At 43.5% G+C, this 15,389-nt stretch overlaps 2 protein-coding genes across 3 annotated transcripts; one reads left to right on the top strand and one right to left on the bottom strand.

Moving 5' to 3' along the window:
• Nucleotides 1-1,117: 1,117 nt before the first annotated feature.
• Nucleotides 1,118-7,312, bottom strand: rrp15 (ribosomal RNA processing 15 homolog). Its single transcript, XM_082550875.1, has 5 exons — nt 7,207-7,312; nt 2,503-2,750; nt 1,992-2,089; nt 1,729-1,918; nt 1,118-1,643 (listed from the first exon to the last, which is right to left on the bottom strand). The coding sequence occupies exons 1-5, from the start codon at nt 7,238-7,240 to the stop codon at nt 1,506-1,508; spliced, it is 708 nt and encodes a 235-aa protein (XP_082407001.1). The 5' UTR covers nt 7,241-7,312; the 3' UTR covers nt 1,118-1,505.
• A 211-nt stretch (nt 7,313-7,523) lies between these two features.
• On the top strand, nt 7,524-14,340 carry rwdd1 (RWD domain containing 1). 2 transcript variants are annotated; one of them, XM_082550873.1, is made up of 8 exons: nt 7,524-7,644; nt 8,580-8,897; nt 9,724-9,789; nt 10,471-10,601; nt 11,717-11,860; nt 11,943-12,075; nt 12,160-12,222; nt 13,907-14,340. In XM_082550873.1, the coding sequence occupies exons 2-8, from the start codon at nt 8,825-8,827 to the stop codon at nt 14,017-14,019; spliced, it is 723 nt and encodes a 240-aa protein (XP_082406999.1). In that variant the 5' UTR covers nt 7,524-7,644; nt 8,580-8,824; the 3' UTR covers nt 14,020-14,340. The 2 variants fall into 2 exon arrangements, with proteins under 2 accessions (XP_082406999.1, XP_082407000.1); XM_082550874.1 differs by having other exon boundaries at nt 7,531-7,644; nt 8,624-8,897.
• Nucleotides 14,341-15,389: the final 1,049 nt, after the last annotated feature.

Here is a 15,389-nt window from a genome sequence, read left to right as displayed (position 1 = left end):
GTGGGCTCAGCATTTGACCTTCACTGCCCGAGGACAAAGCTGACCTTGGAACCAAATTTCAAAACACCACACTGACTAATATACTATCTCATCATATATCATATTAGTCGTAATCCATTCCTTGCAAGGTCGTGGTGATCCTCAGAATCACCTCAGATCTATGGCGTTATTTTAGTGCCTCTATTCTGAGCGCACGTAAAAATAAATAAATTTGCGAGCACAAATGTTGCGTGTTGAGGAGAAAACTATTTTGAGCGAACAAAATTCATTGCTGCGTGCAATAAATGTGTTTCGGTGTTTGCGATTATCCACACACAGAATATAGCCCCTCCCACTAACATCTCTGCTCCCTGCACGAGCAACACTGTTATAAATGTGCCACAAAACCAACCAATCACAGACTTGGATGCAAACCTTCTGATTGGCTGTTATTGTCTCCAATCAGCTCCCTAGCTACTGCAATCCAGGAACACGCTCCAGAATGTAGCTAAACCCATTTTAGGTTTGTATGTTTAATTATTTTATTTTAAAATATATAATTTTTTAGACCCTTGTTGGCAGCTGCTCTGCTCTGTGTTGGTACAGGGCATTGAAGATGATAACAGTGGGTGGATTATATTCTTAAACTTAGTTACAGCGCTTTCAGAAAGACATCTACTGTGATAAAGTCTACTCTCCACCGCTGTGTAATCAATTATTGTAAATGTAAATGTTATCAGGAAATGATCAGACAGGAGAGGGTTTTCAGGAAACACTGTTAAATGTTCAGTTTCTATGCCATATGTTAAAACAAGATCTAGAGTGTGATTAAAGTGGTGGGTGGGTTCTTTTACATTTTGAGAGAAGCCAATTGAGTCTAATAACAGATTAAATGCCATGTTGAGGCTGTCATTTTTAGCATCTACATGGATGTTAAAATCACCCACAATAATTATTTTATCTGAGCTCAGAACTAAATCAGATATAAAGTCTGAGAAATCAGACAGAAGCTCTGTGTAAGGCCCAGGTGGACCATAGATGATAACAAGACTAGTTTTGCAGTTGCCACACCCCCCGCTTGTAGCCACACTGAGATGCCACTGCTCGACTCGTGTACTAAAATCAGTCTGAAAGCAGCTGATGTAACAGGCTGTTCCACCTGTGAGCGTGTAGTACACTCCAGCATGCACACATTTATTGTTGAATAGAAAACTGTTAACATGAAGGATGCATTTCTCCAGTGTCAACAAATAAACAGTTTTGCATTTGAATGAATCTGTGAAGAAATTTGTAGTTTAACATGTTCTCTGCTACAGTCCACATTCAGTATGTTTCACAGTCACCTGTCAAAATTTATTCAGCAACAAATATAAAACTGTACATCTCCAACGCAGCGGTGCACGTGAGCGTGCACGTGTGGGTGCACGGGCGTGTGCTGACGCTAAAGCTCGTCTTTTCAGTTCAGGGTCTCCTGTTGGTTTTTCCCAGACGGTCAGAGCTCAGCCTTTCAGTGTGCACGGCTGATGTCAGATCTGAATCGCTGCCTCACTGTTTCCCTCCTGTGGCTCGTCCTGGTCACTGCTTTTGTCCCAGTCTTTCATTGTGGCTCCCATCATGAAGTCATCTCTGAGAACAGTCCAGGCAGGCTTCTCCACAGCAGCGACCTTTGCACGAGCACACACACAGAAACATCAGGATAAACACACTGACAGCAGAGGTACAGAACGAAACAAACATCTGTCAACTCACAGCAGCCTTTTCGGTCTTGCCCGTTGCTCGGACACCTCCGTCTTCCCTCCTCAGCACATCGATGAAGTCTTTCTTTGAGACAGAACAAAGGATCTTTGCCCTCTTCCTGTCTGATCCACCAGCATCCTTCACCTTTTCCTGCACAGTTTTCTGGTGTTTCCTGACAGCGTTGAACAGCTGAACCACCCCTCTGAGTGAAGGAGGACCACATTAGAACAGATGCTCGGTTGCATATACGTCAAACAAAGACACAGAGTGGTCACCTTGTAGCAATTCTCTGTAATGCTTTCTCAGTCTCGCGGTCCGTCACTATGTCAGGTTTCTCCCTGCACATCTGCTCCCACGCTTTCTTCTCGTCAGCCTGTTAGGGACACACAATCTTTGGGTTTTCAAGGCTTAGAAATAAACGTGTTGCTTTTTTGAAAGTGTTCAACAACAAGGAGGAAATGAATGAATATATATTTTCAAACACAGCTGGTCACAGTGCAGTTTTGATTTTACATTATTATGTGGATGAACATTGTGAGCAGAGCACAGTGTCTAAGGTCTGCCTGCTTTCCTGATTGGTTCCTGTGTTCAATCACTAGTTTATACTTATGGTCGTCTTTAGAGCCAAAACATGAAAATAAACTCGCCTATTTATTATAACTTGTTATTATAAGTCGAACGTTGTCATTTCTTGTCGACAGTGATGAACAAATGTGGAAACTGTGCTCGGTGAGTGATGAACATCTGCTCGGACACATCATCCTGAGCCTGGGACTCGGCGCTCACCTGTTTCTTCCTCTCGAGCTGCTCCTGTCTCTCTGCTGCCTTCATCTTTTCCAGCTCCTTGTTCTTCTCCAGGATGCCGCTCGTGGTTTTCTTCCCGAGGATCTTTGCCATGGCTTCAGCCCATCCAGTGCTGGCATCTTCATTATGTTCATTTTCATCCTCTTCTTTCTCTTCATCATTCACTCTTTCACCTTCACTCTCTCCTTCAGAATCAACCTTGCCTTCAGACCAAAGAGCCATGCTGTCACCTGATTCACACAAAGAAATGATGCAGTGAACTACAAACTCTCGCTGACACAGTAGAAGCATTTTGATTCATGCTAAAATATCCGACAATCCCAGAAAGTTGATCCTGTCCTGATGAACCGAGCGTCTGATTTCATCCAAAGGTTACAGACGTGTTTACTCCACCAGAGCGACAAGAAGACCTTAACTGGCAGAAACACATAAACACTGTTTATGTGTGGACGTTAGTCCTACCACATGCAGACAGGTGATGATGGGAGTAAAGACGGTGGAGAAAAGTTGATTTATTTGACTTCTTGGATGCAAACGTTTGAAATCACATTTAAATGTTGATTGTACACAAGAAGATTTTCAGTAAAGTTTATTGAGATTCGGATGCTTAGCGATAAAAACTGTACTAATAAATGTGTGAATGAGGGAAGTTGTGCCGCGTGCAGAGAAACGCTATCTAAGAACCTTTCAACATAACAGCTGCAGTGGTGATGACACTGTGTCTACATAAAGATACCAAGAAGTGCAGAGAGGTGAAGCAAAACATCCAGAAACGGCGGCGCTCGTTACTGCGATCGATATTTAAACCTTTGCTGGAAACAGCCGGAGGGAGTCGGCTATCAAAGCACCTGACGGATAAACTCACAGTGAAGAAAAGCTCCGTTTGGAACAGCTGCCATCCACGGTGTTTGTCCCACACAGCAGAAATCTACAGACGTGTAACTGATGCAGCGTTTCAATCACAGTGATCCTGGAACAACAGGGGGAGTCTAACAGGGGGTCAACTACACCCTCTTTATTTCAGCACCTCTGTCACATTATATGTTTTCACTTTAAATTCACTAAATAAATGAGATTAATATTTCAATATATAAAAATAAAAGCTCTTTACCCCCAGACCAACAGAAATGCACCAGTACAGCTGTTTAATGAAAGTTAATGAATGACTAAGCACTACAGCAGCGGTCCCCAGCCCCCGGGACTCGGACCGGTACCGGTCCGTGAGAGTTGAGGCTCAGGTGTTTTCAGTGTTTTTATCGGTTTTCAGCGTGATTTTGTTGTCGTTTTTATCATTAACTTGGTTTTCCTGGGTCTTTCACGTGTGTTATGAATAAATCTTCTTTTTTCGGTACCGGTACTAGTTTTATTTTGTTGTATTTATCCGCGACACCTTAAAGGCCGGTCTGTGAAAATATTGTCGGGCATAAACCGGTCCGTGGCACAAAAAAGGTTGGAGACCACTGGGCTACAACATCACAGCTGTAGGGCAGACTTCAGGATGCTGACGTGCTTGTTTTCACCATATACGCCTTTAAAGGCTCACAGATACAAACTCATCCATTCACTTGCACATGAACATACGTCCTCCTGTACGTCTCCACTGCCCAGAAGACAGTGGAGATTATTGTGGACTTCAGGAAGCACACAGCCCCACTCCCCCCCATCATCCTGACTGACACCCCCATCACCTCTGTGGACTCATTCCGCTTCCTGGGTACCACCATCACCCAGGACCTGAAGTGGGAGCCCACCATCACCTCCGTCATCAAGAAAGCCCAGCAGAGGATGTACTTCCTGAGGCAGCTGAAGAAATTCAACCTGCCAACACGGACGATGATGCAGTTCTACACCGCAATCATCGAGTCCATCCTCACCTCCTCCATCACCGTGTGGTACGCTGGAGCCACTATCAGGGACAAACAGAGACTGCAGCGTGTTGTGCGCTCTGCTGAGAAGGTGATTGGCTGCAGACTCCCATCTTTGCAGGACCTGTACACCTCCAGGACACTGCGGCGTGCAGCTCGGATCTCAGCTGACCCTTCTCACCCTGGACACAGTCTGTTTGACCTGCTCCCCTCAGGCAGGAGGCTCCGGTCCATTCGCACCAGAACCTCTCGCCATAAGAACAGTTTCTTCCCCTCTGCTGTTGGACACATGAACAATAACCATATGACTGTCCCCGCCACTAACACATGACCCTACGCTGTGTTCACTGCATCATTCCATGTTTGGCACTGATCACCACCTGCACTCATGCACATATCTTTCTACGTAGCACTTTTAATTCTTATTCTTACTTTTATTTTTTCATGTCTATTTAAGCGCAGTTTATGACAGTATGTTTGCACTGAAGCACCGCAGCAATTTCCTAATGTTGTAAACCTGCTCAACATTTGGCAATAAAACCCTTTCTGATTCTGATTCTGATTCTGATTCACTTACGTCCTCTGTAACGGACGTCTGATTTGTGGTCTGTATCTTTTGGCTCATTCGAGCGATCCTAACAAGTCCTGATGGACGACATCGAGGACATCCTGGACTTTGAGCTCTCTTTATTTTTCCTCAGTTCTCAGAAGGATAAACTTTATTTTATTTAACATTACTGTATTTGAGATGATTTTATTTTCCCATTAATGAATATTTTCTTTAAATAATGTCATTATATCACTGCAGGCTCAGGGTTTGGGGTTTTTGTTTTTTGGACAGATGTTTTAAACAGTTCATTTTGAAGACCTGCACTTTTCCCCCCTTTGGAATATATATTATTGATCATAGTAACACAAAAGTATTTCTTACCTGATTTCTCGATTAATTAATGGAACAACTGATAGAACATTCAGTGACTAACAATCAGAGTCTACATGAGAGCAGCCAGCATAGTTCAAGAGAGAAGCACAGCGAGGTTCATGGTTTGATGAACAGTATTATTATTCTAAGAGTCTGTAACGATCAAACTACAAACACTTCATGAAAGCACAAAAATTAGCATGACTAATCCACAACTACTGTGACAGCTTAGAGCAGCAGCACAGGTAACACTCTACAAACCATGAGTTCACTTTAAAAGGCAAAAGTCCAACTACTGCATCACTTGGAAAATTCAAGTTGGATAAACAATAATAAACAAATAATGACCTTTCAGCTGCTGGAAGCTGTTGCTGTGCTGCACAGGTGTGTCGGGGCTCGAGCCACAGATGGTTTGTGATTAGCTCTGGATCTTTAAAGAATTGTTTATTAAAGTCACACCTGAAACAGTCACATATCTGTGTGAACCAATTACAGCTGAGCATCCCTCAATAGGTCCAACCTCGTACGAGCACCTGATTGGTCTGACCAACGGGGTTTAACGATGCGTGGGACTCCAGCATAAGCGTTACAACAGCGTTTATAAGAACATCAGGAGGAACTCTGAGACGCTGTGAAATCCCACAGCAGCTCAGGGTGATGTCATCCTGCAGGGATGGTTTACACATGACAGTGAGTAACCATGGAAACGCAGGGGATGTTTTAAATTTCATGAACTGAAAAATTAAGCCTTGACTTGAGTTCATTTGGTGTAATTTCTCTGTTTACTCGTGCACGTTTGACTCCTGTGCTCCTCACAAATATGCACGTTTGTGCCGTAACACAGCAGAGTGACCGCTACGATCTTTTTATGTTGCATGTTTACCGAGGATCAAAGAAAGCTATTGGACATTTGAAGATACTTCACAGAAAAGCTTGAAATAAATCAGATGTAGATTTTAACAGAGTGAAAAATGAAATCCTGCAAAATGAAGAAGAAAACATAAAATGACAAAAGAGGAAGTGCTGTGACTGAAGACAGACGTCACTGTGTGCAGTCTACCTCTGCAGCTGAACTAAATGTTGGCCTATAGCTCACATTCACCACTGACCTTGTTTGCTGTTTAGCTCTTGTGTCTTGGCAGAGTGCATGAGTCATTTTGCTTTTCTGCAGTCTGATATTTGAGGTTGAGTCAGTGTGTATAAAATAAGTTGATGCCTTAATAATCCCATCAAACTAGATGGTGGTGGCGTTTGATCGGCACATGCTGACTGCATTCTTTTCATAACCAGGTCAGGAAAGAGAACAGGAGGAGCGAGCAAAGGAGAAGAGATGCAAAATGAGGGACACCACAACAGCAGGAAAGACGAAGAAGAGGTGAGCATCAGAAAGAGGGCATACAGTTCAAACGCAGCAATCGTGGTGCAATAAAAGCTCCGAGGCTGGTAAAAACTCTGTACTGGCAAATAAAACTGTAACAAACAAGAAGGACTCAAATTAATGTTCTTCTCAAGCAGGAACCCAAAAGATTTCAGGGCTGGGCCAAGTCCTCAGTGATGCTAGCGACGCCCCTGTTGATCGTTGTTGTCTGAATACCGACGCAAATGCGGTGTTCGTGTGCGATTCACGCGTGATTTGTTACACTATTTACACTTAGTACGATGTAAACGCTCGCATTCAAAGAGCAGGTTACAGGAGAAAAGTTTCGCTCATTTTCTACCAGGTGAACAGACGGACTTTAAATCCATCCTGTAACCAGAGCAGACCATTCATGTCTCGGTCTCTGCTGCTGTGTTAACAATAACGGCAGAGACCGCCTTTAGTGCTGTTGTTGTAAGAATCTTCGAGGCCGTGCGGCTACAATTAGCAGCAATAATAAAAACGTGAATTACAAAACTCACCGGAGTCCAACGCGTGTGCTTCCACCAGAGACATTGTGTGTTACACTACGTCGTTTCCGTAGAGTACAACTAACCGCCCGTCAAAGGTTCCGTCCAGGAATTCCGATTTGTTCTACACGTATGAGGAAAAAGCTTCTTCGTGTACTCGCCAATAAAACCCAGAGAAATAAGCACAGCGACGTTTGTTCTGTCTGCAATGGTAATGAAATGGCTTATTCGGGCCATTAGAGGTCGAAGCGGGCCGGAAGGATCTGGAACAGGGTTCCGTGCTGTGCCAAAGTTAACCCGGTAGAAAGTGTAGCTCGGGCTGTGTCCCAGTTCAGACTTTTTTCTCTCCATCTTTATTTCAAGAGGAACAGTAACAACAAATATAAAACACGGAGGAGACAATGTACTGCAAAATTATGATACAATGGAAGAGTGCGCCAAATTAAACAGGTAAGATGCATATCAAAATTAAAAGGGGAAAATAAGAAAAAGGAATAAAAAAGAAAAACAAGCGAGAGATACAATGACATTGAATCATTAAACGGGGACATTAAACACAATCATTACATTATTACATTACAGATATTTACGGTTTTAAAAGCTTTTTTGTTGTGAGAGGAGCAAATTGTATTCACAGAGTTCAATTTCTTTCCTAAAAGTGAGAAAGTGAGGTTCATTGCTTGAGAACTTTTATGGTCTTTGGCGAGGAGTAAAATCAGATTAATGAGGTAAAAAGCATCCGAGTCTTTCCTACTAAGTCAGTGTAACCAAATAACACATTTTGGTAAAAAAGCACAAAATTTGATAAGATGTTCTTAGAGATGAAACCACAAAATCTACGTAGAGGTACAAGACCAGAATAGATGTGAGCAGGACTCTGGGGCGATCTTACAGAAGGAGCAAAGAGTGTCTACATCCCTCTTACATTTCTGAGGGAAGCATTTAACAGGGTAGAATCTATGAATTAGCTTAAATGAAATTTCCTTCACTTAGTAAGGAGGAATTTTTTTTGGCAAACGCCAAACTTTCTTCCAGTCAATGTCCTAAAAAAATAGACCAGAAAGAAATGGAAGGAGGAATGGAGACAAGTGACTCTTAAAAAAGAGACCTAATCTTGGCATTCACACCTGTACAAGAGGAGAAACTAAATAAATACCAACAAAAGTGCGAAATAAGATTTGGTAATTTGACTGGTTCTTATATCTCAAAGTCCTTTGTACAACTCGACTCATTCCCCCACTCAGACAAACACTTTCGATACGCCCCCTGTTAGTAAAACGGTTCCTTTCCCTTATCTATTTATTTATTGTTTATTTGTTTTCCTCCAAATGATGATTGGTAAACGACCATTTCCCGATTGTTTTTTTTTTCACTCATTCATAAAGAAAAATGACACGGACGCAAGTTTTTCTCTTTTTCTTGTGTGGAGCGTGTGATCTACACAAGTCCAGGAGGTGGCGGTAATGTACGTTCAAAGCTGGTTTGCGACCCCCGCTAAACCCGAAAAGAAGAAGAAGAAGAGGCGGATCGTCGAGATCGGCGATCGACTGTTTCAGCTGAGTACGCAGCACACAGCGAACGCATTGGTGATGATTTTACGAACTTCCAGATAACCTGCAGCTTCACAAACATGACAGACTACGCCGAAGAGCAGCGGAATGAACTCGAAGCCATAGAGTCCATCTACCCAGACTCCTTTACAGGTCTGAATGGCACGTAACGTTAAGTAGGATTGTAGCACGAAAGTAGTAGCTAGCTCATAGCTAGCAAGTACACGTTACTTAGCTTGCTGGTCTCGATGCATGCTCAGTGATCCAGGTAAGGAAATCCCAGAAGGTTGATTCTGTTCATCTGGACGTTTTCAGCGGGAGAAACGTTTCATCCAGGGGACTTCTTCAGTCTCAGCTGACTGCAGGTTTCCAACCTTATAAACAGAACATTTGTACAATGACTGAAACCTTTCACGTGAAAAGGGAAAGACCATCTCTGAAACGAGGAGGGGACCTAAGGGTACACCTGTGTGCATCTTACAATGCTGTGATTGCAGCCATCCCCCAACTCTCTGTGAATGACACTCACCAATGGTTGTTGATCAATGGTCATGAGAATTTGCAGAACTGACCTCCCAGCCCGTTGTTAATCAGCTGTGCTGGTTTCAGTCGTTGTACAAATGTTCTGTTTATAAGGTTGGAAACCTGCAGTCAGCTGAGACTGAAGAAGTCCCCTGCATGAAGCGTTTCTCCTGCTGAAAACGTCCAAATGAGGAGCATCAACTTTTTGGGATTAGCTTGCTGGTGTTCTTGTGTTTGTGAAAGGATGCTCATATTAATGTCAAATGTTAAAATACTAATACTATTTCTATTAGCACGCGGTAGCTGTTGGGAAAAGCAAAGCTTGCCTGAAGTCTTTGTTATTGGTATCCAAATCTTTATTATTTCTGGTTGGTAAAATCGTGAAACATGCCTTAGTTACCCAGCCACTTATGAAATCATGGTAATAGTGATGTTACTAATGAATGTGTACTTGCAGTGCTCTCAGAAGATCCAACCAGCTTCACCATCACGGTCACGTCTGATGCCGGGGAGCACGGGGAAAGTAAGTAAACTGATGAATGTGGTTGGAAAACGGTGTGTTGCTAGCACTGCAGCTGTTATTATGTCAGGTGTTTCAAACTGAACTGCTCATTGCTTTCCATTATAGAACGTGTGTGTGTGTATGCATGTGTACATTTATAGCATATATTTAAAAGCAACTTAGCATTTGAAATGGATCATGATAATAGAACAGTATTGTAAAACCTCTGGTGTGAAATCCATGACCGTTGAGCCCGTCTGTGACTACCGTCTGACAGCAGTTGAAGGAACACTGGTCCCAGTGATACTGCTTTGCTTCTAAGGATGTTCCCCTGCATGGTCGCAGGATCAGTTATGTTATCAGAACTGTTCTTGTGGGGTCTTAGTAACACAGCAAAGGCCACTTTAACGCACCCCACTCAGGGCCTCCAGGAAGGCTGGGTAGGCTGCATGGTTGATTGATGAGCACGAATAACAAGACCCTTTACTTGACCAGAATGAAAGCAATCCTCTCGTCCACTAGTGAAAACCCCACTATGCTGGCACTAAGCTGGGGGGGTACACGTATATCCACCTGTTTGACTTTACACGTAGTGAATAAAGAATAAATGAAAGTTTTATCTTTAGTTAAATAATAAAAAGAACTTTTTCATTGTGCACTTGTAAAGTTGTGGAACATGAACTGTCTGTTGTCTTTTTGCAGCTGTGGAAACAACTTTAAAGTTTACGTATGTAGACAAGTACCCAGACGAGCCCCCGCTGTGGGAAATCTATTCCCAGGAGAACTTGGAGGAGAGTGACGCAGAAGATATCCTCACATTATTACAACAGCAGGTCTGTCATTGGATTTATCTGAGCAGTCGTGGGTCTGGTGCTGGTTGAGGGCTAATTAGTGGCTTCTAGATCTTTCCAGATGCTTGGATGGAAGCCCAGTGCCTTGGATGACAGCTTCACTGTTGCGTGTCTACATTTGTGATGTAGCTGAAGCTCAAACCTCATTAAGAGGAATCTGTGAAGAAATGCTGCCGAATCTTAAAGCTTCAGACATTCGTACAGCTGGTCCATGGGCACGACTACAGTAACATTGTAATGAAATATGGGTGCATACTAATAACACAATAACAGTGTATGTTCATTGAACTGTGCAGTGATGCCTGTCAGACATGTAGCGAGATGGAGACAACTTTAAATGTTTCCAAAGCGTTTAAAAGGATTGATATGTGTTCTTTTTATCAGTGTAACTCAGAGTATCAGATTGATGCTTTATACTGGCCATACACGAGCAGTCAGAAGCTTGGACACACCTTCTCGTGTGATGGTTTTTTACATTGTAGATTCTCACTGAAGGCATCAAAACTATGATTGAACACATGTGGAATTATGTAGTAAACAAAAAGTGTGAAACACCATAATACTGTTTCAGGCTTGAAGGAGTTCCCACAGAAGCTGAGCACTCGTTGGCCCTTTGCCTTCACTCTGCGCTCCATCTCATCCCAAACCATCTCCACTGGGTGTAGGTCAGGTGACTGTGGAGGGCAGGTCACGGTGCAGCACTCCATCACCATGTGATGTCTTCATGTTGTACCTACAATGTCCAAAGTGCTAAAAATAAAGAAAAAACATTGAATGAGAAGCTGTGTCCAAACATAGATATCCATGTGACAACGCAGCAGCGGGAGGATGCACTTAATGAGAAAATTTACTTTCAATTTTGTATTTTTTATGTGAACTGAAGAAGCTTCACAGGTGAAACTTCTCCAAGAACCTTACAGAAGCTTGCTTTCCAAGCCCCTTAAACTACACAGCAATAATAACAATCAAAATGTAGGTGACGTCAGACGTCTCTCCATCGCCTTATTGCAAAAAGAAAAAGAATTGAACCAAAAGTGTTGAACTGTTCTTGGACAGTTGGTGAAATGTGGCTTTGTATGTTTGTGTTCACTGTGCAGGCAGAAGAAAACTTGGGCATGGTGATGATCTTCACCCTGGTTACAGCTGTTCAAGAGAAACTTAATACAGTTGTTGATGTGATGAAAAATAGGCAAGAAGAGGAAAAGCGGAGGAAAGAGAGAGAGGCCCAGGAAGCAGAGAAGGTAGAACCCAGACGGGATTCATGACCATTCACTCTCTGCAGCCAAGGTTTTATTTTATTATAACAGTAGTTGCTTTCAACAGGTGGCTTTCCAGGGAACAGTGGTAACCATTGAAAACTTCCTGGCATGGAAAGCCAAGTTTGAGCTGGAAATGGCTGAACTGAGGAGAAAAAGACAGAAAGAGGAGGAGCAGGCAGGAAAACCCAAACTGACAGGTACACGGTGTTACTCAAAGACACCAAAAACTGTAAAGATGATGACGTACGTGTCCTGACTGAAGACTGTGCATCTGTCACCAGGTAAACAGCTGTTTGAGAGAGACCACAACCTGGACACATCTGACATTCAGTTCCTTGAAGATGGTAAGGACTGTTTCTGAGTGTTGTGCTTCTTTTTGTTGTGAGGACTAAAGTCATTTATAGGACAGTGGAATCTAAACATAACACTTGTGTGGACGTCTGTGTTTGCAGGTAATCAGTAGGCACGTGATCAGTCGTGGCCATCTTTGTGATGGGCTGATGGATCCTTGTTTCATTCGGGATGGTGGTTTCGACCTCCTTCCTTCCTCTCAGTGTGCCGTGTCTGGGGTGAAACCCTCGCTTTCTTGCCTCGGTCTCAGTGGCTTCCACCTTTTCCTTTGGCCATCCTATTATCCCAGCAGTGTTGATTGCTCGGATCTCGTTCTTCCCGTTCAGCCGATCCTCGGGGCTCGCCTTATTCTCTGAGGGTATTTGGTGGTTGCAGTTTTCCGAGGTTCCTCTTTACGGCTTCCATTTTCTCGTGGGATTAAAAGATACTTATAGCTGTACTCAGTATCTGCAATTCCCGACCAACATTTCTTTGTTACCATCCGAGTACGTTTCTCCAGTCCAAATGACATTCCGATGTCATTGCTGTAGATCCCAGCGGTGTCAGCTGACAGGTTTATCCTTCGGGAGTATGAGGTGTCTTGTCTGTCATTACAGGGCGTTAGGTACGTGTAGCGACGGCCATGTGGTCGGCAGTTTCTGGTGGATGCTGCCCTTTGTCACAGATTCTGTTATGGACGGCATCCAGGTGTAGCAGGTAGTGGAGGGTCTCTGTTTTGGTGGCATCAGGGTTTCAGCTGTGCTTTTTGCGAATGTTGTGGTTCTGTTGGCTTCATCAGGTGGTGACCTCCAGCTTTCACTGGAGCAGTTTGCTGCTGAGTGTGAAGCAGTTGGATTCAAAATCGGCACCTCCGTTTCCGAGACCTTCTCAGCTTGAAAGGGTGGAGTCAAACTCTGTGTCAGGGACGAGTTACTAGTAGGTCGGGGTCTCGTTTACAAGTGAGGGCAGAGTGGAGTGTGAGAACGTCAGAAGGATTGAGCCACGGACTTCGTATCATCTTGTTTTGGTGAGGAGAGCTTAAAAGCAAAGTTGTTGATTTACTGCGATCTTCCTTCCTGCCCTCACCTGTGCTCATGAGCTCAGCCTAGTGACCAAGACGACAAATTTGCAGATACAAGTGGCAGAAGTAAGCTTCCTCTCCTTTAGCGATAGACTGAGGAGCTCAGCTGAGAGTAGAGCCGCCAGCCACAGCGAAAGGAGTCAGTTTACGTGGTTCAGGCATCTGACGAGGAGCCCCCCCCCCCCCCCCCGACCTCCTGGGTGAAGTATTCTGGGCGTGTCCTACTTGGTGGGTGCACTCATACAGACCCAGGACTTGCTGGACAGATTATATGTCTTGGTTGGCTTGAGAACAACTCATTGTCTGCCCAGATGAGCTGAAGAGCCAGGGTGATGGAAGTCTGGGCTTCAGACCCCGGTGACCCGAACCTGGATAAGTGGCAGAAAATGGATGGAATTGTGTTTGTGTAGCTCGGCAGAAACGGGATTGGCAGCAGGCAGACACGTGAAAGAGAGAAAAAAACGTGACTTTCTAAGATCTGATTTGCTGTGTCAGAGTCACAGATCATCTGGATCTGTTGGCTCAGTCAACAACTCCCAGTCAGAGAACAGCATTTAGTAGGAATAATCTTTTTCCTGTGAAGTTTCTTCTAACCCCGTGGCTTTCTTCTTATGCAGCTGGAAACAACGTTGAAGTGGACGAGTCACTATTCCAGGACATTGAGGACTTGGATTTGGATGAAGATGACCCAGATTTTGACCCTATAGAGATGGGTAGTGATGAAGACTAAAGGCAGAGCAGGACGGTGGAATCAAAGGCTTCAAGCATGATCAGAGGAACATGCTGCTCTTGTCCTGGACGCCGTCTTCTGGCCATTAAGGACATGTCTGCTTTTTTTTATTTTACAAAACTCCGAATGAAAGGAGAGGAAATTGTTTAAAAACACTCAACAGTCGGTGTTTATTTCAACTGCCTCGATTAAGTCTGATAAAAATGTGTGTTCCCTCTGGGGCTTTGTCTTTAAGCTCATCCCAGTATCAGCAAGTTTCTGTCCAGTTGAAGGCACTAAACTGTCAGGTATGGCCAGAGAATAAAAGTCTTGCTTTGCTGAGGTTGAAGTAACTATACTCTATTACACGTGACCGCATTTCCAGAAAAACTAGAATATTTTCCGATGTGCAGTAAAAACATTCTGTGACAATAAATCAGGTGAGCAGTTCTTTACGTGACCAAAGTAAGATTTTAGTAGTTGGACTGACCAACTCCAAATTTGAATTTGATGGCTGTAACACTGTGGGAAAGTTGGGCATGTTTAGCAGTTTCTTACATCAGTTTTCCTTCAAATAATTTAATTTAGAAGTAAGTCTAAGATGTGTAGCAGTGGTTAGCATTGTTGCTTCAATGGATAAGGTCCTGGGCCGGAGCCTTTCTGCATGCATACACACACACACACACACACACACACACACACACACACACACACACACACACACACACACACTACCAATTAAAAAGTTTTGAACAGCCCAATTTTTCCAGTTATTTATTGCAATTCAAGTTTAAGTCCACTAAATATCTTGAAATAGAACAAACAAGTGGTGAACTGCCAGGTTAAAATAAAAGATACCCAAAAGTGAAAAATAATGTACATTTCAGAATTATACAAAAAGGTCTTTTTCAGGGAACACAACATGGGTTAACAATTTAAAGCTGCTCTGCAGCAATTGAGACTCAGGTTAGTGCTACTAATTCCTGCAGGTACAGCCCCTCTGTGTGCTGGGCACACTGTGGTACCAGACCCTCGTGAGCATCAGTTGAACATTATTGTACTGCAGAAAGTAGCGTGTTGGTACAGAAATGGTGACAACAAGACGATTAACAATGGAAGAGAGACAGACCATCATAACACTTCAAATGTAGGTTTGTCCTACAGAGAAACTGCAAAGAGTGAGTCCAGTTTCCTTCATCATCCAAAGGCTCAGAAACAAACTGTGACAGGAGGGGGTCTGCAGACCCAAAGACACGACTGTATCAGTTACAGTGTGATGGCGGCTCACAGGACAACAGCTTCAAGCAGCTTAATCGTGGTCGTAGTGAGAAGTCTCAGTTTCAGCTGTGAAGAGAAGACTTCCTGCTGCAGGTTTGACAGGACGAGCTGCA

The sequence above is a fragment of the Aulonocara stuartgranti genome (assembly GCF_965226115.1).
Source record: "Aulonocara stuartgranti genome assembly, chromosome: 11".
Taxonomy (NCBI): Eukaryota; Metazoa; Chordata; class Actinopteri; order Cichliformes; family Cichlidae; genus Aulonocara; species Aulonocara stuartgranti.
Note: the sequence above shows the minus strand (reverse complement) of the source record. Positions and strands in the feature narration are given on the sequence as shown.

Coding starts and splice junctions, on each gene's coding strand:
- rrp15 (XM_082550875.1), bottom strand. CDS start 7,240: ATGTCTCTGGTGGAAGCACACGCGTTGGACTCCG. Junction 2,751..7,206: donor AGCACACGCGTTGGACTCCG/GTGAGTTTTGTA, acceptor TGTGTGAATCAG/GTGACAGCATGGCTCTTTGG. Junction 1,919..1,991: donor TTACAGAGAATTGCTACAAG/GTGACCACTCTG, acceptor TCCTTCACTCAG/AGGGGTGGTTCAGCTGTTCA.
- rwdd1 (XM_082550873.1), top strand. CDS start 8,825: ATGACAGACTACGCCGAAGAGCAGCGGAATGAACTCGAAGCCATAGAG. Junction 8,898..9,723: donor CTACCCAGACTCCTTTACAG/GTCTGAATGGCA, acceptor GTGTACTTGCAG/TGCTCTCAGAAGATCCAACC. Junction 9,790..10,470: donor TGCCGGGGAGCACGGGGAAA/GTAAGTAAACTG, acceptor GTCTTTTTGCAG/CTGTGGAAACAACTTTAAAG.